This window comes from Macrobrachium rosenbergii, chromosome 21, assembly GCF_040412425.1.
Source record: "Macrobrachium rosenbergii isolate ZJJX-2024 chromosome 21, ASM4041242v1, whole genome shotgun sequence".
Classification (NCBI taxonomy): domain Eukaryota; kingdom Metazoa; phylum Arthropoda; class Malacostraca; order Decapoda; family Palaemonidae; genus Macrobrachium; species Macrobrachium rosenbergii.
Genome location: NC_089761.1, coordinates 15,201,124 through 15,223,137, shown reverse-complemented (window position 1 = coordinate 15,223,137; position 22,014 = coordinate 15,201,124). Strand labels below are relative to the sequence as shown.

General features: G+C 34.6%; 2 protein-coding genes across 4 annotated transcripts in view; one reads left to right on the top strand and one right to left on the bottom strand.

Annotated features, from left to right (window-relative positions):
- Positions 1-682: 682 nt before the first annotated feature.
- Positions 683-11,536, bottom strand: Csas (CMP-sialic acid synthase). 2 transcript variants are annotated; one of them, XM_067123048.1, is made up of 7 exons: positions 11,480-11,536; positions 10,554-10,660; positions 8,380-8,503; positions 7,491-7,643; positions 4,502-4,642; positions 3,605-3,743; positions 683-1,870 (listed from the first exon to the last, which is right to left on the bottom strand). In XM_067123048.1, the coding sequence occupies exons 3-7, from the start codon at positions 8,501-8,503 to the stop codon at positions 1,750-1,752; spliced, it is 678 nt and encodes a 225-aa protein (XP_066979149.1). In that variant the 5' UTR covers positions 10,554-10,660; positions 11,480-11,536; the 3' UTR covers positions 683-1,749. The 2 variants fall into 2 exon arrangements, with proteins under 2 accessions (XP_066979149.1, XP_066979148.1); XM_067123047.1 differs by lacking the exon at positions 10,554-10,660 and having other exon boundaries at positions 11,480-11,521.
- LOC136849696 (uncharacterized) overlaps positions 11,531-22,014 on the top strand; it is a 220,607-nt gene continuing 210,123 nt past the window's right edge. The window contains exons 1-3 of one of the 2 annotated variants that reach the window (XM_067123044.1): positions 11,803-12,069; positions 15,262-15,457; positions 18,850-19,669. In XM_067123044.1, the coding sequence (XP_066979145.1) occupies positions 15,453-15,457; positions 18,850-19,669 (825 nt within the window). In that variant the 5' untranslated portion in view covers positions 11,803-12,069; positions 15,262-15,452. Of the gene's footprint in view, positions 12,070-15,261; positions 15,458-18,849; positions 19,670-22,014 lie in introns of both variants that reach the window. The other variant, XM_067123043.1, reaches the window with a different exon arrangement.

Here is a 22,014-nt window from a genome sequence, read left to right as displayed (position 1 = left end):
TTTTTTGAGTGAGGTTCCAGACACTTCTTGCTCAGGCAGAGGTTCCTATCGCTCTGCCATTTCTATGTCAGTCATGTCTGAGATAAGACATTTCCTGGTGGGTTTTCAACCAACTAGTAAGTCTCCTGCAGGAAAGGTGGTAGTTTGTATTTTTATAGGAACAAATAAGTTTTTCAGGTACAGTATTGTATTTTTCATGTAAACCAGAGCCTTTTATCATATTTCCCACTTCATCCATCCCACTTGTCCCTAAAGCTAAAGGAAAAGTTGCTCAGTTAAGGCTAGTGAGTGATATTATTCCCCAACACCACTCACTCCCCTTAACCACCAGTTAACTGCCTTGTTACCAAGTTTCAATGAATGATTTCAGCTCACAATGAGGAATACTCTTACATAACAAGCTCTCATTTGTATACCTAGGAAACATACAAATTACTTAAAATTTATGTATTATTAGCAGTGGTAGCAGCATATGCAGTGGCAGCACTAGTGGTAGTAGTAACAGTAGTTGTAATTTAACCAAACTCACTCAGTCATAGGGCATGACTTGAAGGGATGAACAGTGGCTTGTCATAAAGGGGATTTAGCTAGGTAAAATCCATTAATGCAGTGTAAAACACTACTTTATAGGCTCATTATATAAAGAAAAACACACAAGAAATGAACAATTGCATTAAATCCATTGTAAGGATAAATAATTTATTTTAGTTCACAAGATAATTTGAAAGTTAACAAGTTACTGAATCTTAAAAGTTAGTGATAATGTCAAAACTGAACTGAATGACCTCATATGTAAATATTGTAATTCAGTACAGCAACAAGAAAAATGATAAATGTTATAACAGCATTACAGCAAGTCAGATGAAATAAATTTTACATTAATCTGTAATCTGGTAAAAAGTTATTTTATATCTTAATGGGTACACTGTAAATACCACAGCAAATTTCCGTTTATCTGATACATGTTGAAAAATAACATTTTTATCAGAAATATACAGTTTTTTCAGTACTAAAATATGTACCTGTATCTCTTTATAGTAGTGTAGTTACGATAGTTTAAAAGTGCACATCAAAATTGTGTTGAAGGCTGAAATTAATTTCCAGTATTTTGCTGTCAACTACAGTGTTATGAAATGAATTATTCATATACTGTACAATAATTATTGTTTGACCTAACATGAACTACCCCATGTTTATATATTTTAATATATACTTCATTTTATTTTACTATGTATAGTATAACTTTGGCACTTAGGTTTTAACATCACAGGGCAACGGGAGTTCTATGAGGCTTACATTAAGGGCTCTTAAGTACTGTATAAAAAAAAGAAACTGTTTGAATAAAAGCATTTGAATATATATGAGTATCCATCTGATAGAGTTTCTGGTTTCCCTGAAGTATCAGCAGCACTGTAGCAGATGAGATTCTCTTTCTAGTTCTCTCCAGTGAGTGGATAATGTTTCTAACTTAATGGTTTGGAGTTTTGTACAGTAATAAGATCTTTGGTAAATTGGTTGAAATCTCTCAGAACTGAATATCACATTGTTAAATTACTTCTATTAATTTCCATTAATTTTTTCTGTTGATCACTGGGTACAAGTTCATTATTACACCATAAAACAAATATCAATGATATCATCAAACAAGTATTGTGATATTGCAATTTCTGTCTGAAACAAATGCAGATGTGGCCTTGCTGGTGACTAAGAAGTTTTTTTATATGATAAATCTTGTTGTTGAATACAGTATTATTTCACTTTATTATAACATTGTTTTTTATGGTAATCTAGCCATTCTTGAGCAATGATAATATCCAAAGGTGTGTCAATCTCCAGACTATCCTCAGTTGGTATTTCAACATAGCCACACCTGGGAAAGAAAGAAATACAGTATTCAAGTAATTTTATTAATTTCTTATTGTATCTTGAGTGATATGATGAAAACAGAATCCATAGTATTATTTCTTAAAAGTATGCTGAAACACTCCAGTACAGAAAGCTTTTTTATGGATTCTAATTTTCATCCAAGTAATTATGTAGAAGCAAAATAGGACAGAACACCTCAGAATACTATGCATACAGTTATATTGCTAGAGTGATGAAGAACGCAAATGGATGCCACATTTCTTTTTAACACATATTTTGTTTAAATAAGTATGCTCAAATGATGAGAATTTACAAAGTTAAGGACTGATTTTACTGTGATATATGAATCATAGATATCAGAATAAGATGGATTTGAAATTTGTGAAAAATGCTTCTTAGTTTGGAATAGTTAATAGGAATACAGTATATTTTGAAAATATTAACATGTCATTGGTAAATATTTGTATCTGATTTTGTTTTTATAACTAAAGTACAGCAATTAAAGCTGACTTTTTATTAGTTTTGATAATTTTTTTGAGAATGCAGTGATTAGATTTTCAATGTTTTTGCTGTTGCATACATGTTTGTTTTTATTCAAGTATGCATACTATGCTGTGGTTGCCGTAGTTGTAATAATCTAGCCAGACCTGTGAACCACATTTTTTTTTTATGTATTATTGTCCAGCTTTCCCAGAATTCCAAAGGGAATGGATGAGAAGTAAACCCCAGAAAGCAAAGCGTCTGGGGACTGTTGATATGCCAGGAAGAACATTTATTTATGACAGAGGGTAGATGCACACAAATTCCTGCGCCAGTTGTTGTTTTAATAATGCCTATTACCATTTTCAGTGGTTGAATGTCAATTAAGGATTCAAAATTACCTGTTTAATCATGTGTTCTGGTACTTACATCTCACAGGCAGGTGATAAATGGAGTTAAGCATTTTACCACCTTTACAAGAGCTATGTTAAGTGGTAAAAATCTGCTATGTTGCTCATTTAAAAAGAATTATTGTTTATATTGAATAATAAAATCTTTTAAATACTTTAAAAATGTCAGATATGTTCACAGGCACATCAGTTTTCAGCACAAAACTTCGTTAGTTTGACTAGGCAGAGATCAGATTTTATGACTACCATGCTTCAGGAAATGATCCTTTGTCAGTGACTGACAGTGAATTCATATGATTAGGGAACATTAACTTGGAATGCACTATATTATGTTGTCTCTCCAGTATTCAAAAGTCATTATTATTAAATGAAAAACAATAATTTTTTCCCAGTGTCCTGTCAAGACACCAGATCTACTGTTTACTGTAGCTCATATGAATAAAACAGTGGAGCATTTAACACTGGCCTTTGAGACCTGAGTTACCTGAATAAATAATGAAACAAATAACTGTGAACCCTCAGCCATGAACAGTGATTATTTGGGCTTCTTTAAGCAGTGATTGGTACAGTATGATATCCAGTACAAGAACTTTTGCCACTGTCTAATTTTTAATATAGTTTTAATATTTCATTACTTATAAATAAGTGATTGCTCATTAGATAATTTAATTAGGGTGTTTTAGTATCAGCACATATGTTATTGATACCATCAGAAGTACTTCATAGAAGAAACCCAGTTGCATTAAAATTTTATGACTAACTAATGTAAGTATTCCTGCCACTAGGATTTGGATTATGCTCAAGTACAGTTTTTATATGTTTGCCACTTAGTTCAAGAAAATCCTTACCTTCCTCCTTGTAATAATCCCTGATTAATAAGGCTAACTCTCGTGAAGTAAAACATGCCATTCTCACAAAGATCACCACCCCAGTCCTGTCTTCGTGGACGGTGGCTTGGATCAAAGTTCTGTGGTTTGGTATTATTTCCTGGAATTGTTAGGGGTGTATTGTAATTATGACAGTTCTATGATCAAGTAGCTTTAAAAATGTTTCATATAATTTTATCATTATTATTATTATATTACAAAGTGTAACAAGAGTAGTGAATTACATTTTTTTATGCTCTAAGGGCTCATTCAATAAATTGTTCTTAGATGAAAAGTGACAAGTGGATCAAGGTAAGGTTAGGGATGTACAGCAAAGAGGGAAGAGACCAATGGGAATAAATGAAAAGGAAAATGCAGAAAGCATTGCAGTTATGGGTCTAGAGATGCTGCAAGAAACCTACAGAATCCGTGTAAGATGACATCTGAAGGGAAAATGCTTCAAAAGATTACAATGATTTATTTTTACCTATCCTGGAGGTGGACTCATTGTACTTTAATTATTAGCAGAATACTTTAATTTCTGATAAAAGTCACATGACTGAATAACAGTATTGTTTTTCTGAGTTACATAAAGAGAAATACATGAATTACATCTGGGCCATACGAATTATATTTCCTGAGCTATTATTTGTACATACAAAACCTGTCAAGCATACAGAGCTCCTCATTCATGTTCCCAATATCCCAAGACATTTAGCCCACAAATGAAGGTGTCTGTATGATTGATGGGTTTGTTTGAAAAGTATGTTTTGTTTTCAAAACTTAATTTCTTTTTAGGCATAACACAAGTTTGATGACATAAACCAATAGTTCATGAAAAACTTAACAAACCAGTAGTTCATGAAAAACTCAACGAACCTTCAGTCCATCGTAAGTTATGTCGACGAGTGACAGAGAAAACTGAATCGTATTCACCTAAAATCTTCTTGACACCTTCACGGAGGTACTTTGCCTTGATAAAAGGGGAAGTGCACTGAACAAGGCACACATGGGTGAATTCTGAAATCAAGGAACAAAGTAGAGTTACCTCAATTTCAAAGCAGGATATCATTTTCATCCATTTAAAATCCTAGTTAAATTTTTAATTTTATGGTCATACTTTAGTCCTTATTTACTTTCACATTTTAAATATCAAGCTGTGTGGTTTCTAAAACCAAAGTTTGTGCTTTCATACAAAAAACATACCTTTTGCTTATCAGTGCCCCTCTTACCAATCTATTGTTCTGCTGACAAAGCCAAGAAATTATGAGCTACAGGGGATGCGAGGGGGGCCCTATCTATACCGGGAAGTCTTATGTGTCATCCATCTACCACTCGGCTTGTTTCTGATGCCTCTCATGTTGATTCATCAACATTATCAAATAACATTTTTATGTCATCCTTTCCCTTTATGAAATTAGATATGAAATGAGTTATTCATTTCTCCTCTTTCCTGTTCATTTTTGCTTGAACCCCTATGCCTCTCCCAAAGAGCAGGTAGGAAAATCATTGTCTGTTTTCTAAGAGATATTTGGCACTGTCATTGTGGACTTTATGACTGTAGGAAATGGCTCTTGATGGCCAAAACTTCTATCATAATTATTTTTTATAAGTGTCTTTCAGTCCCCAGTGCTAATCATTTTGTATAACTTGAGATCTTTTCGAAAACCTCCTTCCAGCTTGTGTCAGATGAAGTGGTGCTCTTTTTTCTGAGGAGTATTTGCAGTGCTGAGGCCTTTTTGCTACAGGTGATATATCTATACAGTTATAAAAAACCATCATTTGTGCATTTAGAATTGAGTTGCCAACCAGTATATACTGTAAAGAAACTTGAATCGGTTCCTAGCATGTATAAGACTGTACAGTATGTCCCTTAAAAGTGCACTTTTGTGAACTTTGTGAAGGTGCTTGACTAGCTACAAGAAAACCATTCTCATTACTGATTCCCACTTTGACTTCTTCCAAGGTAGGCATCTTCTTAATTCTCATTGCAAAAGCAAACAGGATTAGTGAAGTTTTAAACAGTTCAGAGGATTACAATGGTTCTCTTTATAATTGAGAGGGGGTGGCATACCATACTTCTGGGTCCAAAGTTCCTTGCTGAAAATAAGGCCCTTCCATTATCCTAATAAAGGTCAAAGGAAGATATTCTTATTGTAGCCCTCTTATCAAGAATTCTTTGTGTCAGGCTTTGCTGGGGAGAGTTTTAGATGAGACAGAATGAAAAAATTTAAAGATGTATTTTATACCTACATGATATGTGAAAGAAAGATCAGTATAACAAAAATGGGAAGAGTATAAATGAAAGGATAATAAAGGTGGAGCAATATCAGGAGAGATGATATGTATGTTCTTATTATATGCTTCACAAATCAGGGATAGCAGAACAAGAGAAAAAGTCATACTAGTGGGAGGAAAGTTTCGTAACTGGAAATTTTGGTGCAGAGCTGACTGTGAGGATGTAATGAAAGAATGATATGGGAAGTTGAAACCATTAGGGCAAAACCTTACTGGAAAATAAGAATACGCTGTTGGTAGACCCCTCTCCATATTTGGTAAACTGATGTAACAGAGAACTTTAAGAAGCTGACTCTGATTAGAAGGCTTAGTGAACCTCTTACCTGATGCATTTCAAAGTACTGTACCCATCATTTGTGGTCAAATAAAAGTAGAGATGAACAGCTTTGAGAGTATTGTTTGATTAGTCAGCTGTGAGCAAATATTTATGCATATTTCTCTGTTTAATGAGGTCATAGGCACTTGAAAATGAGATGGGGAAGATCCTGGTGTCTGACCATAAATTGAGGTTAGTGTGGAGATTCTGTGAGCAGAAAAATAGGCTGAGATCACAGGAATTGAGATTTTGAGCCAAAGGGTTAGTGCAGTCAGTTTGCTGTTCATCACTATTAAATGGCTCCAAGCTGACAATATCAAGTGTTTCACCTTATGTATGTGTAGTATGTATGTACAGTATTACTAGGTGAGGCCATTTGTACTCTTCTTTACTGTAACTGCTACACAAACTTTCAAATTCAGTCAGTCAGAGAGGTGAAAGATAGGGAAGGAAGTAACCCCTATTATGGCCAAATTACAGTATGTACTATGCATGGCTGCTCTGCCTCAACAACAAACCATGAGGTTTGTTGAATGAGTCTTTTCATAGACTTTCAATAACTATTTCACCTTCAAGAAGTAGGGGCCCCCAATAAATGTAAAATTCCCAGAAGTATTTCATCTTTCCCTTTTTCCAGTTTGTATAAGTTTGGTGGTAGAGTTGATTTCCCGGGGATACTTGTTAAGATGCAGCAAAAACAAATTCTGATGTAATTTGCTTTGAGCCTCAGAAGCTTGTAAGCTCTTTTTAAGATGACAATCGAGTGTACATACCTTTGGAAGTGCAACTTTAACTGAGTGGCATGAAGCATCTAACCCTTTCAGACTGGTCATTTCTTTCCACATCAGTGACATTAATCATTTAATGGGTTACTTCTATATTAAAGGCTTAATATCATTAAAAATATTAGTAGAATTGGATAAAATATTTTTGTTTAGGATAGCTCCTATTCTGGATATTTACACCTTGGGCTCCTAAACAGGTCCAGTAATTTGAGTCAGGAGTTACTGTAGGCAGTGTGCAGAGCCTTAACAGCTTTCCTGAAAGAAGTTCTTGGCTAGCAATTTTAGCTATCATTTTGGAACTATGATACACTGTATGTTACAGTTCGGTTCCTATGAGGCATATCTGGATTTAAATATAACTTTTGGAAAATTAACATACTGTGCCAAAAATATTATTATTATTATTATTATTATTATTATTATTATTATTATTGTAAAATAAGTCTAAATTATTCTGAACTTTGCTCACCTGGATGATATTGCAAGAACTCTTGTACAGCAATTAATGATGTTGCTTCATCTGTTGCAGTGTAAGATGCTCTTCTGTGGACATTTGCCTGTCCTTTTTCTGCATATTCAGCTATTTTGTCATCATCTGTACTTACCCATATGGAGTCAAAGCCTGTAGGAGTATATGATGAACACTTTACTTCAGGCAGACAACAAAACTAGTAGGGTATAATTCAAATCCAGTGCTGTAATTTATGATTGTTGTGATATACTGAGAAAAGTAACATTAGAGCTCGTATGTGGGTCGTAAGGTGCCAGTACAGGTTAAAGGAAGAGGATTGCACCATTCATGAAGCCAATTCCTACCTTATCTCTGGTACTCATTACTGCACTTTGGCAACCTAATAAGTATATTATTCCAGCCATGCAATTTTTGCTTGATAAGAGAGCTTAGTGTTCTGGATTTGGAACTTAACCTGTTAGATGGTACAGAAAAAAATAAACAAAAGCACATTGCTAGGAGAATCATTTCATAAAACTTGTAAATTTCCCTTTTTCTCATTCAAGGTTGTACAGGTACTCTGGGAATACAATTTTACCTTGAAAAAACAATTACTACCTATATTAATATTCATATTTGTAACTGATGATGATGTATCACAACTATTGTATGAAAAGCAATAATTTGTTGCCTTCAATAAACCAAACATTTTTGTAAACTATGTTAAAGCAATTTGCTTATTTTCTTAAATGGATTGCAGCAGTGTTTATGATGTAGGAACTATATAGCAATACCTCTTTTTGCAGTTTGCTTCAAGCAATTTTTTAATCACTGGGCCACAAAGTGTACAAGTTAGTTTTTTGTGGTTAGGATGTTTTGGGAACAAATGTCAGTGACATATTCTTACACTTGGCTTGATGCATAACTTCTAGAGTCCGAAGTAGCAAAGGCTTTCCCTCTAGACGTGCTAAGTTTTTGTTAACGATTCCCTTACTGCCACCTCTTGCTAGGACTAACCCTACCGTAGTCATCTGAAAAGGGAAAATTATGACCAGTTTAATTCACAAATTTTGTAGATGCTTCACTGTAAAGAATATATAATATATATAAAAACCCTTCATCAACAAATGAAAATATTTAGCATAATTTTATATCCATATAAATCAAAGTGGACCACATCTGTTGCCATCATGGTATTACCCAGTATTACATAATACTTATGTGGGATACGTTTATATTTTTGTTCTGTTCATATTTGCCATACATGATAGGCCTATCTGGTCATTGTCTTTTTGTGTAGTACAGTATAATTTAACATGTGATTTGGAGTTGTTTAGTGTACTCTGCAAAGAAACAGATAATCTGTTTTAAGTATCATAAAATAAAATAGATTATGAAACCAAAATGTATTTATTTTTAGCACATGAAATGATGATCAAGGGTGAAATTGTGTTTATCTTATGACAATATAAGGCCTAATTTTTATCCAATACTTGACATAGATTTTCATGAAAAAACTCAATAACTTTAGTATCAGTTTTTTATTCTTTCAGTTGTTACAAATGATAAGTGTAAGATACAGTGTAATTAAAAGAAAAGTAATGCCATCATATGATGAAAATGTAAGGGTCAAGTGCAGTATCCACACATGATTGATGATCTTGAAATCTCAGCCTCCAAGTTTATTAATTTGAACTGAGTATTTCTGCTCATCTTGAGATTGTTTTAAATATCTGGAATATCAGGATTTATAAGGAAAACAACTCTTTGGTGATACTTTGTTATGTTTTAAGGAAGGGATGACAAGATTGGATTTGTATCATAAATCTTCCTAAATCCAAGGAACATCCTTATCTGTTGGTTTTACTGTACAGTACTTGTGAATAATGTTGATCAACTTGATGGGTTACAAAAAAGTAAATTTATAGTGAATGTATTTTCTTTTGGTATTACAGTAAATTATATCATTTGTCAACTCAAAGGAAACTACAGTACTTTGATTAATTTTATGAGATACTTTACAAAGGTATCTTCAGTGTAGCTGAATATTGACACCTAGCTCCCTGAGTATAATAATTAGTCAAGGTACTGCACATCCTGTTTCTACTTATAATAATTAGTCAAGGTACTGCACATCCTGTTTCTACTTAAGAGTTCCACTTTAGATACCTAAATTAGGCTGTATTATTTAACTTGGTCTTCAAGAAGTGTCTTTTGAATTATGTAAAATTCCAAAATGCTTAAGTTGGTCAGCATATCAGATTTTAACAATGATGGTGGAAACCAAGTATTTTGTGCTGTATTCCATGATGTGGGATCCAGGTCATTAAAATGAATATATTGCAATTAAATATTTGTCAAGGGTCATTTTCATGGCCTTATATTACTCTGGAAAAGTTATATAACCAACTGCTTAAATTCTGGGTAACTGAAAATAGTTGAAACTTTAGCTACAGTATGTGCTGTGAAAATAGATGAAACCATGGCTAAATTATGCGCTTTGTTTGATTATGCATCTGTATGTAGATGAGGTTTATTGTCTCTAAACCTCTTGGCTGCTGTGATCTACATGGGAGGAATGGGTGAAGCCTGAAACAGAAGCTCTGAAAAATATCACTGTCCAGCTATCATGAAATGGAATGGGTTTTTTTACTAGAAGATTAATATACATTCAGGCCTTTGATAATACCAAATGAAGAAAATTTTTTTGTATTAGCCTAGACTACATTCATGGTACACGTAATGACCATGCTATCCAACACATTTTTTTCAATATCACTTACAGGTAAGTTGATGATGGCAAAATAAGGTATCATTTGATAAATAAAGCTTCAAGAAGTATATTTTTTTGGAAACACGATCACTGTTGATAAGAATTACCATTATCTTAGGAAGAATGAATGAGTATATATGTCACAAATAGACCAGGATAGAGTAATTACTAAGGCTTTATTTCAAAGTAATCATTAGGTGTTGGAAATGAAACTGTGATTGTTTCAGAAAAAATGCTCAAGGTGCACATTCATTAGAGAAGACAAAACACCAAACAAAAGCTTATAAATGTTTAAATTAGATAATTACCTTGCCTGATGAATGAGGGCTCAGTGGAAATAGTTTGGTTGCTTCATATATAATCCATTATGGTAGGAACCTTTCTTATTTCTGCATCCTGGTTTTCAGTACATTCGCTAGGATAGTTGTTACATTATTGGAATTAATTCACTAAGGTGGAGAGGAGAGCAGAGGTAAAAATAAAAATAGAAAGGTAAAGAAATTACATCTATGTAAATATCTGTGGGAAGACTACATATCCAAAAGAATAACTTAAGTTTTTTGGCATTCTTTTAGTTAAACCTAGGTCATTGGCATTTGTGTTTTTGTGAATGCATCATATTCTTGAGTCACATATTTGGCGGAATGCACGTATCCCAAAAGACTGAATTAATGGTTAAGACATCAGAACGAGTTGTGCCGTTTGTTGGCTCCAATGTCTCCGAGCTCCTATGGCCAGGCCAAGATTTTCATCAAAAACGAAAATCCAATAATAAGGTATGAGTCAGTTTTACCGATGATTATCTTGAAATTTAACGTAACCTTACCTTGTTTACATTTTTTTTTTTTTTTATTTTTCTAAGTCAGTCGCTCTTTTAATTACCTAAGAACAACCAAATTATCAGATGCTTGCTACCTCTTTGCTTTTGAAGTAAGCGCTGATTATACCTTTGCACCGAGTTACATAATGATATTTCGAAATTGCGGGTGGTCTGTTGCCTAGAATACAAACTGGGTGATAATCACATCTTAGCTGTACTGAACGAATCCAGATAAACACCGAGAAGCTGCATCTGCAGACGACATGATGCAGATGCGCGTCGTCTGCTGAGTGTTTAACTACTTTATTTATAGGCCACTGTAAAATTTATGAGAGCTTCAGAAATATTGCTGTTTTTACTAGTGATTATGCGTTTTATACAACAATAGCCAAATACATGTTAAATAATATATACCTCTTGTGACATTCGACAATGATCGGCTTGCCACCCAATGAAAACCAGAATACTACTACTGACGTTTGTTGTAACCAATAGGAGTAAGGTGTTGACGTTGATTGACGATTTTTATTTGATGTTTAATATTTTTCATTTTTAATATTACTTTAGTATTCAACGTGATAATATAATACACTTTTAATATCAATAAACTCTTGTTTAATTAAGATATAACCAGTAAGGAGTTAATTGTTCGGGAACATTAATAGATAACAAGAATACTAAGAGCAAACAGGGAATGAGCGCAGCGCGTTCTGTATTTGTTTATCCCACAATGCATCAGTCCACAACAGAGTTGGGCAGTTGTTGTTGGATCATAACCGTGTGCAGTCGTCTCTTGTGCATTTTGTAGTGTTTGTTATCGGTATGTGTCGGTGGTGAGCTGTTTGTGGGGAGGTATTGTTGGGTGGTTAGTGAGATATGCCCGTGGCACGCTCAGTGTCGGCTTCCCAGCTGGCGAGAGAGGGCTCAGCGACAAGTCCTGGAACACCTGACGGCGAAGAAGGCCCTGCCGCCCTCCTCACGCAGAAAGCTCACACCCTTGACAGGTAGGCGACGAGAGCCTGAGGTTTCAAATTCATAGTTGGTGGCCCGTCTCACGTGATGATTTACGTGTGACATTCGCCCACATTCGTCTTCTGTAGGTGTAGGCAACTTTAACTCCATCTGTACATTGGAGTGAGACGTGAAATGAAAAGTGGAAGGAGCCAAGCCTACGTTGGGTTAGGCTATCTGCCCTATCTTTAGCCTGCCCTTGCCAAATTAGTACCGGTAGGCCAGTGAAGATCTCTTAGATTTTCTGTATAGAGGAAAGCAGGCTGTGTAGGTCATTTGCTTCTAGGATTATCTTTGATATCAGATTTTTTTAAACTGAAGACCAGGATGCTCTGGTTCAGTAACTCAGTTTACCTACGTGCAGAAGGGGCGTCGTGTTTTTTATTGTTATAGGCGTGTTTTCAGTTCTCACCTTATCCCAAGTTCACCCTTGCTTAGGTATATAACGAACTAAAGTAGTTTGATATGTGCACAAAGTTGTATTGTATTAATTTTCTGTCTGCTTTGACAGTTTAAAATATAATTCTATATATGACATAAGAAGAAGAAGATATGTTGTCACTAAGATAGGCTAGACTTTTGGTAATAGATATATAAATGATAAAATGTGCATGTTCATTATGCATAGGCCTACTTTTTATGCTCAGACCCCTGCTGTCAGGCGACTTAGGCTATCTAGCCTAAAGTAAAAACTACTAATGACAGGGATTATCCTAACCCAACCTAGGGTAGTGTAGTGGGCATGTCCTAGACAGCAGTGGTCTGAACATGAAAAGTATATCTAATAGACCAAATATGGTGATGCTTATGAACATGCAAATTTTATCATTTGTACATCATATTACCGTAAGCCTAGCTTATCTCAGTGACAATGTCAAATGTAAAAAGATTTTTCAAACAAGACAGACAGAGAAAAACAAAACCAGTTACTTTGTAAAACATATCAAACTACCTTAGTTCATTATATAGCCTACCTAAGCCTAGGGTAAACTTGGAATAAGGTGAGACTGAAAACACGCCTATTACAGTTTATAGACCTTTTATTTCTGTTTGCTCCTGTTTGCATTCTTGGGAGAGGGTTTTAAATTGCACATTTCTGACAAATTTATGACCAGTGTCATGTCTCATCACTGTTAACCAGACATTTATTAAGATTATACTGGAAATCTGTTCTGGTTACATAGGCTAGCTATAAAACTGATAGAGTAGATGAACAGACAATGGATTATTAAAAATAATAGTACGACACCATATGTGAATCAGTTTTACCCCATATGCAATTACCCAACACTTATGGTTTTTCATCGTGCTGGTATCTCATTAGCTTGACATTGGAGATGGAATGCTTATAGGCTTACAATGGGTTGTTGTAGTTGACATATAAAAGAAAAACATATATACAGAAATTATGTCAGTACAAATTAACAACTTGTAAAAATTTGTCATTAGATTATATGCATAGCTTACCAGTGTCAAGGCAGAGTAAGACATAGGCTATGTAGAACTAAACTGGCTTAACATGAACCCTAGCCATTAGGCTGTGTGAGTGGATATAAAGTGCAGACTTAATAAAACTTTGCAAACCAAGTTTGCAACCAGAAGTTAGCCCAGTGAAATTTTAGACGGCATTGTCTAGTCATTTATGATTAGCCTATTTGACAGTAAGGTTATTTGCCCTATGTAAAATTTTGTGGGAAACAAATTTACAGTTTATTCATTCATGGAAATGATGGAAGGAAAGTGGAAGTAGACACAGTTATAGTAGATATAAGGCCATGCTTGTTCATCATATTGTATTTAGTTAGTAAAGGCACTCTTTTATTTGAGTCTACAGTTGTATGATACTATCACATTGCAAATACATAGCAGTAATTGCTTATGAATCTTTGCTTATGTTAATAAGTCATTATCACACACACAATATGATTGATGTGGTATTTGATTACTTAAGGCTACTAAGGTATTCTCCCATCTTAGGCAACAAGCAATTAGGTTTTGTCTCTCTTTGCTTATGATGAATTAATCTTGATCGTAATTTAACAAGCTTTGATGTAGTATTTGATCAGGAGTTTAAGTTCTTGCATTATGTAAAACTAGGGATGTTATTTTACATGGAAGTAATTGAACATCTGATTTCACTTTGAAATGGTTTTGACTTGTTTAGTGAAAGTAACCTTTTAAGGTTTTACTGGGCTGTGCTACTGTACTCGTGAGTATGAACATGGTCAGCACATTCCAGCTGGTCTGCATTTTACACCAACCCTTTAGCAAATGTTTAGCCTGTTTAGAAATGATAAGAAATTGATTAGTTTTGGCAAATAAGATAGCCTGCACCCACATTGTGGTTGCAGTTTCTGTTTATGGGCTAGAATGATGAAATGGCCTGCATTGTCTACAGTGTAATTTGTATTAGCCTATCTTTCCAAGCTGCACATAATGAATCGGCAAACATAAATTGCCAGGTAAACTATTACGTTAACACGGGTTGCTAGGAAGAGGATGGCGTGTTACCTGCTGGGTATAGCATGGATAGGTTTAGGCTAATTTACAAAATTCTATTACTGTATATAGTGGTGAAATTAATCTGTTACAAATCCACCTATGTTTGTAGCAGTATTTTATTGTAGACCATCCTGGCCAATATGGACTGTAGTACTATGTAAATTTTTTTTTTTTTTTTTTGATAATACAGGCAAGGATATGCTAAGTGAGCCAGACTTGAACAAAAGGGATGTATTATATACACTTTGGCTGTTTATAGTCTAAACCTATTTACCAGATTTGTGTAGTTTTTATTGCACTGGGATATACAGTTATTATAACTTGCATACACTAATTTATTTTTTTATGTGAAATTCTTCCATTGGTGCATATGTTATCTTGCTAGAGGTGTATTGATATTCTGATGATTTGTAAGATTATTTTTTATCCAGAGCCATTGCCTTCAGATTGCTGTATGGTAAAATCATAAGTTTTTGTGTGAGGTATATTCGTTTGAATTTTGTATTGGGTAAATATTAGTTATTACGTAATAGGGGTAGTCATTATTATTAGTTAAAATTTTAAGTGTTCTTTTTTGTAGCTGTGTAATAACACTGGTGTAGTGATTTTTAATTGGTGCACAAAGAGACCTTTTTGGAATCAGGTTTGTGACTAATTTTTGTAATTTGTAATTCTAACCCTAGCTCAGACACCAGCTGTATTTGGAAGGAAAAGAACGTTGACTGTTTGGTGATCTGATATCTGGGAATTGATTCAGAAAAAGCTGGTCATCATCAGGACTGTCTGTTGTATGGTGTTTTGAAGCAAGTTCACTTCTTGGCAACACAGATATGGGAATGGGGAGCTTAAGACAGTGATTGAGTACCATAATCGTATGTTGTAAGTAAATGTTATGTATATATATAGGGTATAGAACATGATTTCCCTAGAAAAAGCAGAATTTGTATTAAAATCCCCAATAAAGCGAAAGCTTTGGTGGTAGTTGCGTGTAGCTTCCTAATATTAAAATATAGCTAGAGTCATGTAGTTTTAATAGACAAAGTAATTTTTGTACATTGATATAGCCTAATTGTCAACCCTTTTTGGTTGGACAGTTCTATGATAAGCAAATAAGTCTAGTGAAAGGTCTTACGAGAGAAAATTCTCTCTCTCTCTCTCTCTCTCTCTCTCTCTCTCTCTCTCTCTCTCTCTCTCTCTCTCTCTCTCTCTCTCTCTCTCTCTCTCTCTCTCAATGAAAACAAAACCTATGGATAGTATATAGCCTGTGTATTTCAGCACTAATACATTAAACATCGCCTTTTGCTGGCTCTTGATTGATGTGCTTTTTGGACTCTATGAATCCAACACATTTCATATTTGTAGCACTTAAATATAAAGATCTGATTCTTGGCTGAAACATTAATTTATAGTTTACTGCATGTATATTTGTATTCCTGGTCAGTTTTTGCTCATGTTTAAAGACCAGGTAGCTATCTGCTGTTTTCATCTGACTAGGTTTCCTGGAACATCTCTCAATATGAGTTTTGTATTATGTTTTAGGAATGTTTGGTGTATGGTTCAGGGGCTATTGGCAATAAATTTTCTTGTTTAACTGTTATCTAATGAATTTAAAAATCAATAAGTAATCAACCTACAAGTGGAGGGATTAGGCTAAATGTATATGTAGTTCAAAGTAGATTTGTAAGGTGAAATAAGGTGGGGTTGTATTTTGCCGTATTACAGTGATCTGATGAAGTTCACTCACCATCGCAAAGTCATAGTTTTGCTCTATCTATATATATTTGTATTTATTGTTATATTTTAGTTTTTGGCTTATTCAATTTCTGCAGCTTTTAAGATCTGACAAGTTTTGTGTCTAGAACTTCACGTTATTTGACAGCTTTTTATTCAGTTTTGTCACTTAACTTAATTATATTCAGAGCCTTTTAAATAAGGTAGAATGGTTATCTGATGTTTAGCTAGTTTGGTAAATAGATGACAAATGAATTTGTTGGCAAGATTTTTCTGTATATACTGTATTCCCTGGACTATTTACCAGTTTCCTTGTTTGGTTTTATTTTTTTCATTACAAAGCAACAGTTTTTAAATTGTCATCTTCCTACGCTCTTAACAACTAGCCCATGTAAATTATGGGGGTCCCATAGTGGGAAACATTATTTTTCATTTGTGGTGATAAAGGAATTTTTATTGATAAGTTTGCTCAAAATCATGCGAATCATAGTATTCATTAGCCAATGATGCTACATTGTAAGTCTGTAGTAGGGCTATACACTTACCATTGGCTCTGTTCTGCATGTGTGCATGTGTGTCGGGATCAATAGAATTAGAGTCCTTAAGGGAAGGTGTCCAAAAGTTCTCTGCTATTATAGAATTTTGTAAATTTGTTTTTGCTGAAAACAATGATGAATGCCCTGACATTGCCCATAACATTGATACCTGAGTATACATATTTAAGACTCAGAAACTGACCTTACTTGCAGATATTAATCTGTTGCAGTAGTAGTTTGCTCCATATACAGTACTGTATTGGGAAAAGTACCAATATTGTCAGTTGTTTAATGCCACTTTATAATTATTTCTTACTGAGAATTTGTCATCTAATTACTAGTAGTTATTGTAGCTAGCTATTTCGTATAATAAGATGTAATCGGTGTGTAAGTTTGGTCCCTGGAATAGTAGCTCCAAATATACAGGTAGTATGTAAACTGTCACTAGTTAGACTGTAGGTTTAATTATGTACCATTATAATTAACTGGTATTTCATTAATAAAATTGGCTCCCATTCATTTACATATATTTTCTCTTACCTAGTTTTAATCATTTACAGTTAGCAATATCACCTAAGAAGCGGCTTACCTTACATATTACATTATAACACATTTAATTGATTATTTTGGTATTTAGTTTACATATATGTTAACCTTGACATTTTTCTGTTATTGAAGGATTAGCCTAGTTTTAAACCAAGGTTTCTGCTGAAGTAGAATTTTTACAAGTAAGTGCTGGAAGTAAAATGTTCATGTAAGACATTGCTAGATATAAAGTGTTTGTGCAGTCTGAGGTTTCATATGTATTTTATTGTTAAAGTTAGTTAAAGTCTTCCTGGGCCTCTGTAGGCTCGTAGGGCTTATTGACTGATATTTAAAGGTTGAAAAGTTGCTGAGCTTTTTAGCAGTGCTTTTTTTAGTTTTAAACTGCATAGGCTACTGCAAGTATTTTAAGTGAATAAGAGCCATCTGATGCTACATAGCACTGTTTACCTTATTAATACAGTATTGAAGTTCTGTTATCTTGCTCTCCGTACTCCACAGCTTATGTTATTTTTTCAGTGGTGGAAAAGGTGGTATGTATTTGTAGTTTGTCTAATCATTTTACAAGAGAATCACAATTTGGTGATGAGATTTTGTAAGCATTTTTAATCGCTGTACTAACATTAGATCAGGTCAAGAAGAATGGTTTGCAGGTACCAATTTCTCAAAGACACCACTAAGAGTGACAGACAGGACATAACGATTGCTTGGATGTACAGTATTAAGGATAATTAAATCTTTCATTAATGAGTTTAGTACATTATTTTTATTTGGAAATGAAAAAAGATACTAAAGAGACTAGTTTTAATAATACAGAAGTATATACTCTTTTGAAAGTATAGTATAGCCGGATTACGTAGATAAAACCAATATTGACAAAGTGGAGTTAGTTTTTTAATAAAGGCTGTGCAAAAGGTTTACTGTTGTTTACTGGTGTATGTTAAGTATATCTTGATCTATTCCTTGAGCTTACACAAAAACCATACTACAGTTTATACACTTCTACCAGATAGGCTACTGTACTATTGTCAAATGCTTCAGAAGTTTATTTTGCATAGTGGTGTGTTGAAAAGTTTTTTTTTTTAGGTTATGTTAATGAAAAGCTAACTTGACTACAGTTTCTCATATGCTTCGCAGCTTTGACTTATCCTTCCCTCCATCTACCCTTGCACTCCTGAAATTTACTGTACTGTATTATGTACATCTTTTTATCCCCTATCAGTTTGCAGAGTACAGTACCGTTGTTATGATTTGTGAAAGTTTACATATTTATTGTTTTTCTGTTAAACTTTTTTTTTGTCACATGAATCTTTAAAGGCATATAACTGTATTAAGTTTGTGCTTTCTTGATATTTTTATTTGCTGATATTCACAAACTGTAATTTGTGTATGCACTAGATCTTGTGTATTTTTCCCAGTGAGATTGAAAGTAATGTTTTGTATTATTTTTCTTGTTTTCAGATTTTCTAAACCTTCAACAATGAATGGGCATGCAGAGCCTCGAAGGAAGAGATCATTCATGTCATTCCGCCTTAGCAAGAAGCCTCCCAAGCCTAAGGATGCTGGAGTTGTTCCGCAGAAGAATGATGTCAACCAGAATCCTAGTGGACTATTAGAAAATTCAACTGTACAAACCAATGTGATCAGTGAAAATGGTGCTGAGAGCCTTGATGGTGGCAGTGATTCTAGCAGTGCCTCTGTGAAACCAAAGAAAAAGTACCTCACCCGCATGAGTTCTTTTGTTAGTCGAGTGGCAAGCAAAGTACAGGGTGGTCCGAATGCTGCTCCTGCAACAGGGCAGCAAAGGGGAAAACTTGAACGTAGTAAAACTATCTCGGTCTCGGACCTACAGACTCATAAAATAGAAGACTACGTAGTCTACGACGAAGGCAAAGTGCCTGGGGTCATTGGTATCCGTAACCATGGCAACACATGCTTTATTAATGCTGTTGTGCAGTGCCTGAGCCACACAGATGTTCTTGCTGAATATTTTGTTTTGGACCAGTATAAGCTTGATCTAGCTAGGTGTAATAAGATCAACTCCAAAAAATTTGGCACGCGTGGTGAGATTACAGAGCAGCTTGCTGTATTATTAAAAGCCTTGTGGACTCTTAGATATGTGCCGGACGTGTCCATGAACTTCAAAAACACTGTTGATAAATATGAATCAATATATAGGGGATCACAGCAACATGATGCTGCTGAGTTTCTAATGTTCATTTTGGATAAAGTGCATGAAGATTTAAACACTGCCTCCAAGAGGAAGTACAAGAAAATTAAGGTAGGATGCATATTGTTTTGTTGTCTGGTATGCTGTAATAGAGGTACAGGATTTGGCACAGGGGACTTCTATGGTATCCACTGTATTTAGGATTTCAAAGGTGATTTTACTGCACTACTTGTTAAGCAAAAAAAAAGTTTTTTTGTTTTTGTCATTTAGCTCCACAAGAACCTTATGATATGAGAACCACAACTCCAGTTTAATCCTTGTTCACGATTACTCTTTATCAGTTAAGGGAAGCTGAATGAGCTCTTGATTTCAGATATTTTAGAACTATTAGAAGTGTTTTATATAAAATAATTTTTTCCTACTGAAATACAAAACAACCTTTTCTGTAGGAGTATCTCTCAGTGCAAGTTTTCAGCCTACACTGAAGAATGTTCCCACATAAAAGGTTCTGGTTTGTATACCTATGAAAAATACAAAATGACTTAAAATACTTATATAACCCTTTTAGTGATGACAGATGCTTCAGTGACAAAGTTTTCATTGGTCTGTCCTGAAACCCTGAGGGGGGGATTTAATCATCATTGTTGTTATACCAAAAAGTTAACTCGCATCATGACTGAAGGATTGTTAAATCTGGAATTACAAGACATGATCGTCCTATTTTTGAAATGGATCTTGCCTCTCTAGTGTGTTAGCTGTATTTCCTTCATCAGGCTATCATAATAGAGAGGTAAGTTTTTGAAAAATAAATTATAAAAATTTCTATTTTTTAAATGAATCTTACCTCTCTGTTATGATAACATGACGATTGAAATACAGCTAACGTAATAGAGAGGTATTTAAAAATTAAATTTTATAAAAATTTCTATTTTCTCATTTCTCCACACATTTTGGAGACAGTTGTCATTACGAAGCCATGAGTTCGAAGTGAAGATCAAATGAAGAAACCCTGTTCCCACAGAGGAAACTTGAATGAACCCAATGTGCCTGTGTTTGTTTCTTCTCACTGGAGATTCAGAATTGGTCATTTAATCTTTAATTCGGATTCAAGGGGCTTTAGTGTGAGCTCTACCCAAATAGGCCTAGTGTGTACAGTATAGATCAAGAAAATAGGAGTAAATTGTGGCTGTTACATATTACAATGTGACATAAAATGTAAACTTGAGGATATGGCCATAAGAAAGTGAGACTTCAGAGTTGCGAGACCTTTTGCCTTCACTGTAAGGCATTCCCAAGCAAACTTTGCTTGAGAGTGCTTTAGAGGAAATGTAAAAGGTCTTGCACTCCCTATTTTTTTCTCTGTCATTGTGCCCATATACTGTACTCTGTTTGTGTGTGTATGCATGCATATATGTATGTGTAATTTGTGTGTATGTATGAAAGCGAGAGAGAGACGCACACAAATACTGTATAAATATTCAATATTGTATTCATCGTGTTATTCCTGTTGTGATATAACAGTAAATTGGACTACAAACTTAGAGTCACGAGGGCATAAAGCTCTATACCTCCCTAAATACTCGCAAGTATTAGGAACATGAAAAATATTCTGTCAGTTGATTCTACAGTCGTCGTGCTAGAGTAATATTTTAGGCCATAGGTTTTACGTGTCTGTCACTCCTCCGAATAATGTGACTGTGAAGTATTGATCGCCTATCAAAGACTGTGGTTGTGAATTCCTATGGGTACGTAACTCTTGAAGCTGCGTCGAAATGAATAATCATCCTTTTATCGTTGATCGTTATAACAACTTCGCAAGTGCGTGTTTTTTTTTTAAATTTTTGATCTGAGTATTTTTGCGCTGGCTCTCTTCACCTCTCTTGGAAGATAGTATAGTGTCTTGAATCCTTGCACATAAAGCATGCATGTTCGATAATTGATATGTTTTAAAACTTGTTTTTCAAGTTTAAGGTACAAAAAATGCGTATGTGCCTTTGTACTTGGAAATGAATATTATTAGTTGTCGGAAATGATGATGGTTTTAGCGTTCTCTCTCTCTCTCTCTCTCTCTCTCTCTCTCTCTCTCTCTCTCTCTCTCTCTCTCTCAGGTATTTCACGATTATCTTCTTGGCAACTTTGATGTTATGTAAGTTTTCGTACATTGCTAGTCCGGTTAGTTATAAAGTGAGTTGTTGTGGTTAGGTGCTGGTGTTTAGAATGGACACCAGGTAGGCTAGTTTGAGAGAGAGAGAGAGAGAATTTTTGAAGCTAATTTTCCCATCTCCGTAGATCAGTAATTTGATGCAATTCGAGAGGGAGATTGGAAAGCGACAGAGGAGAATGCAAATAAAAAGGAACGTGTTGGCTTCGGCGGTAATGATAGGTTACAGCTAGCATGTTACAGAATGCGAGGAATGATTTTCAGGAGGTGGTTTGGGTCGGCCTGGAGAGGGCCC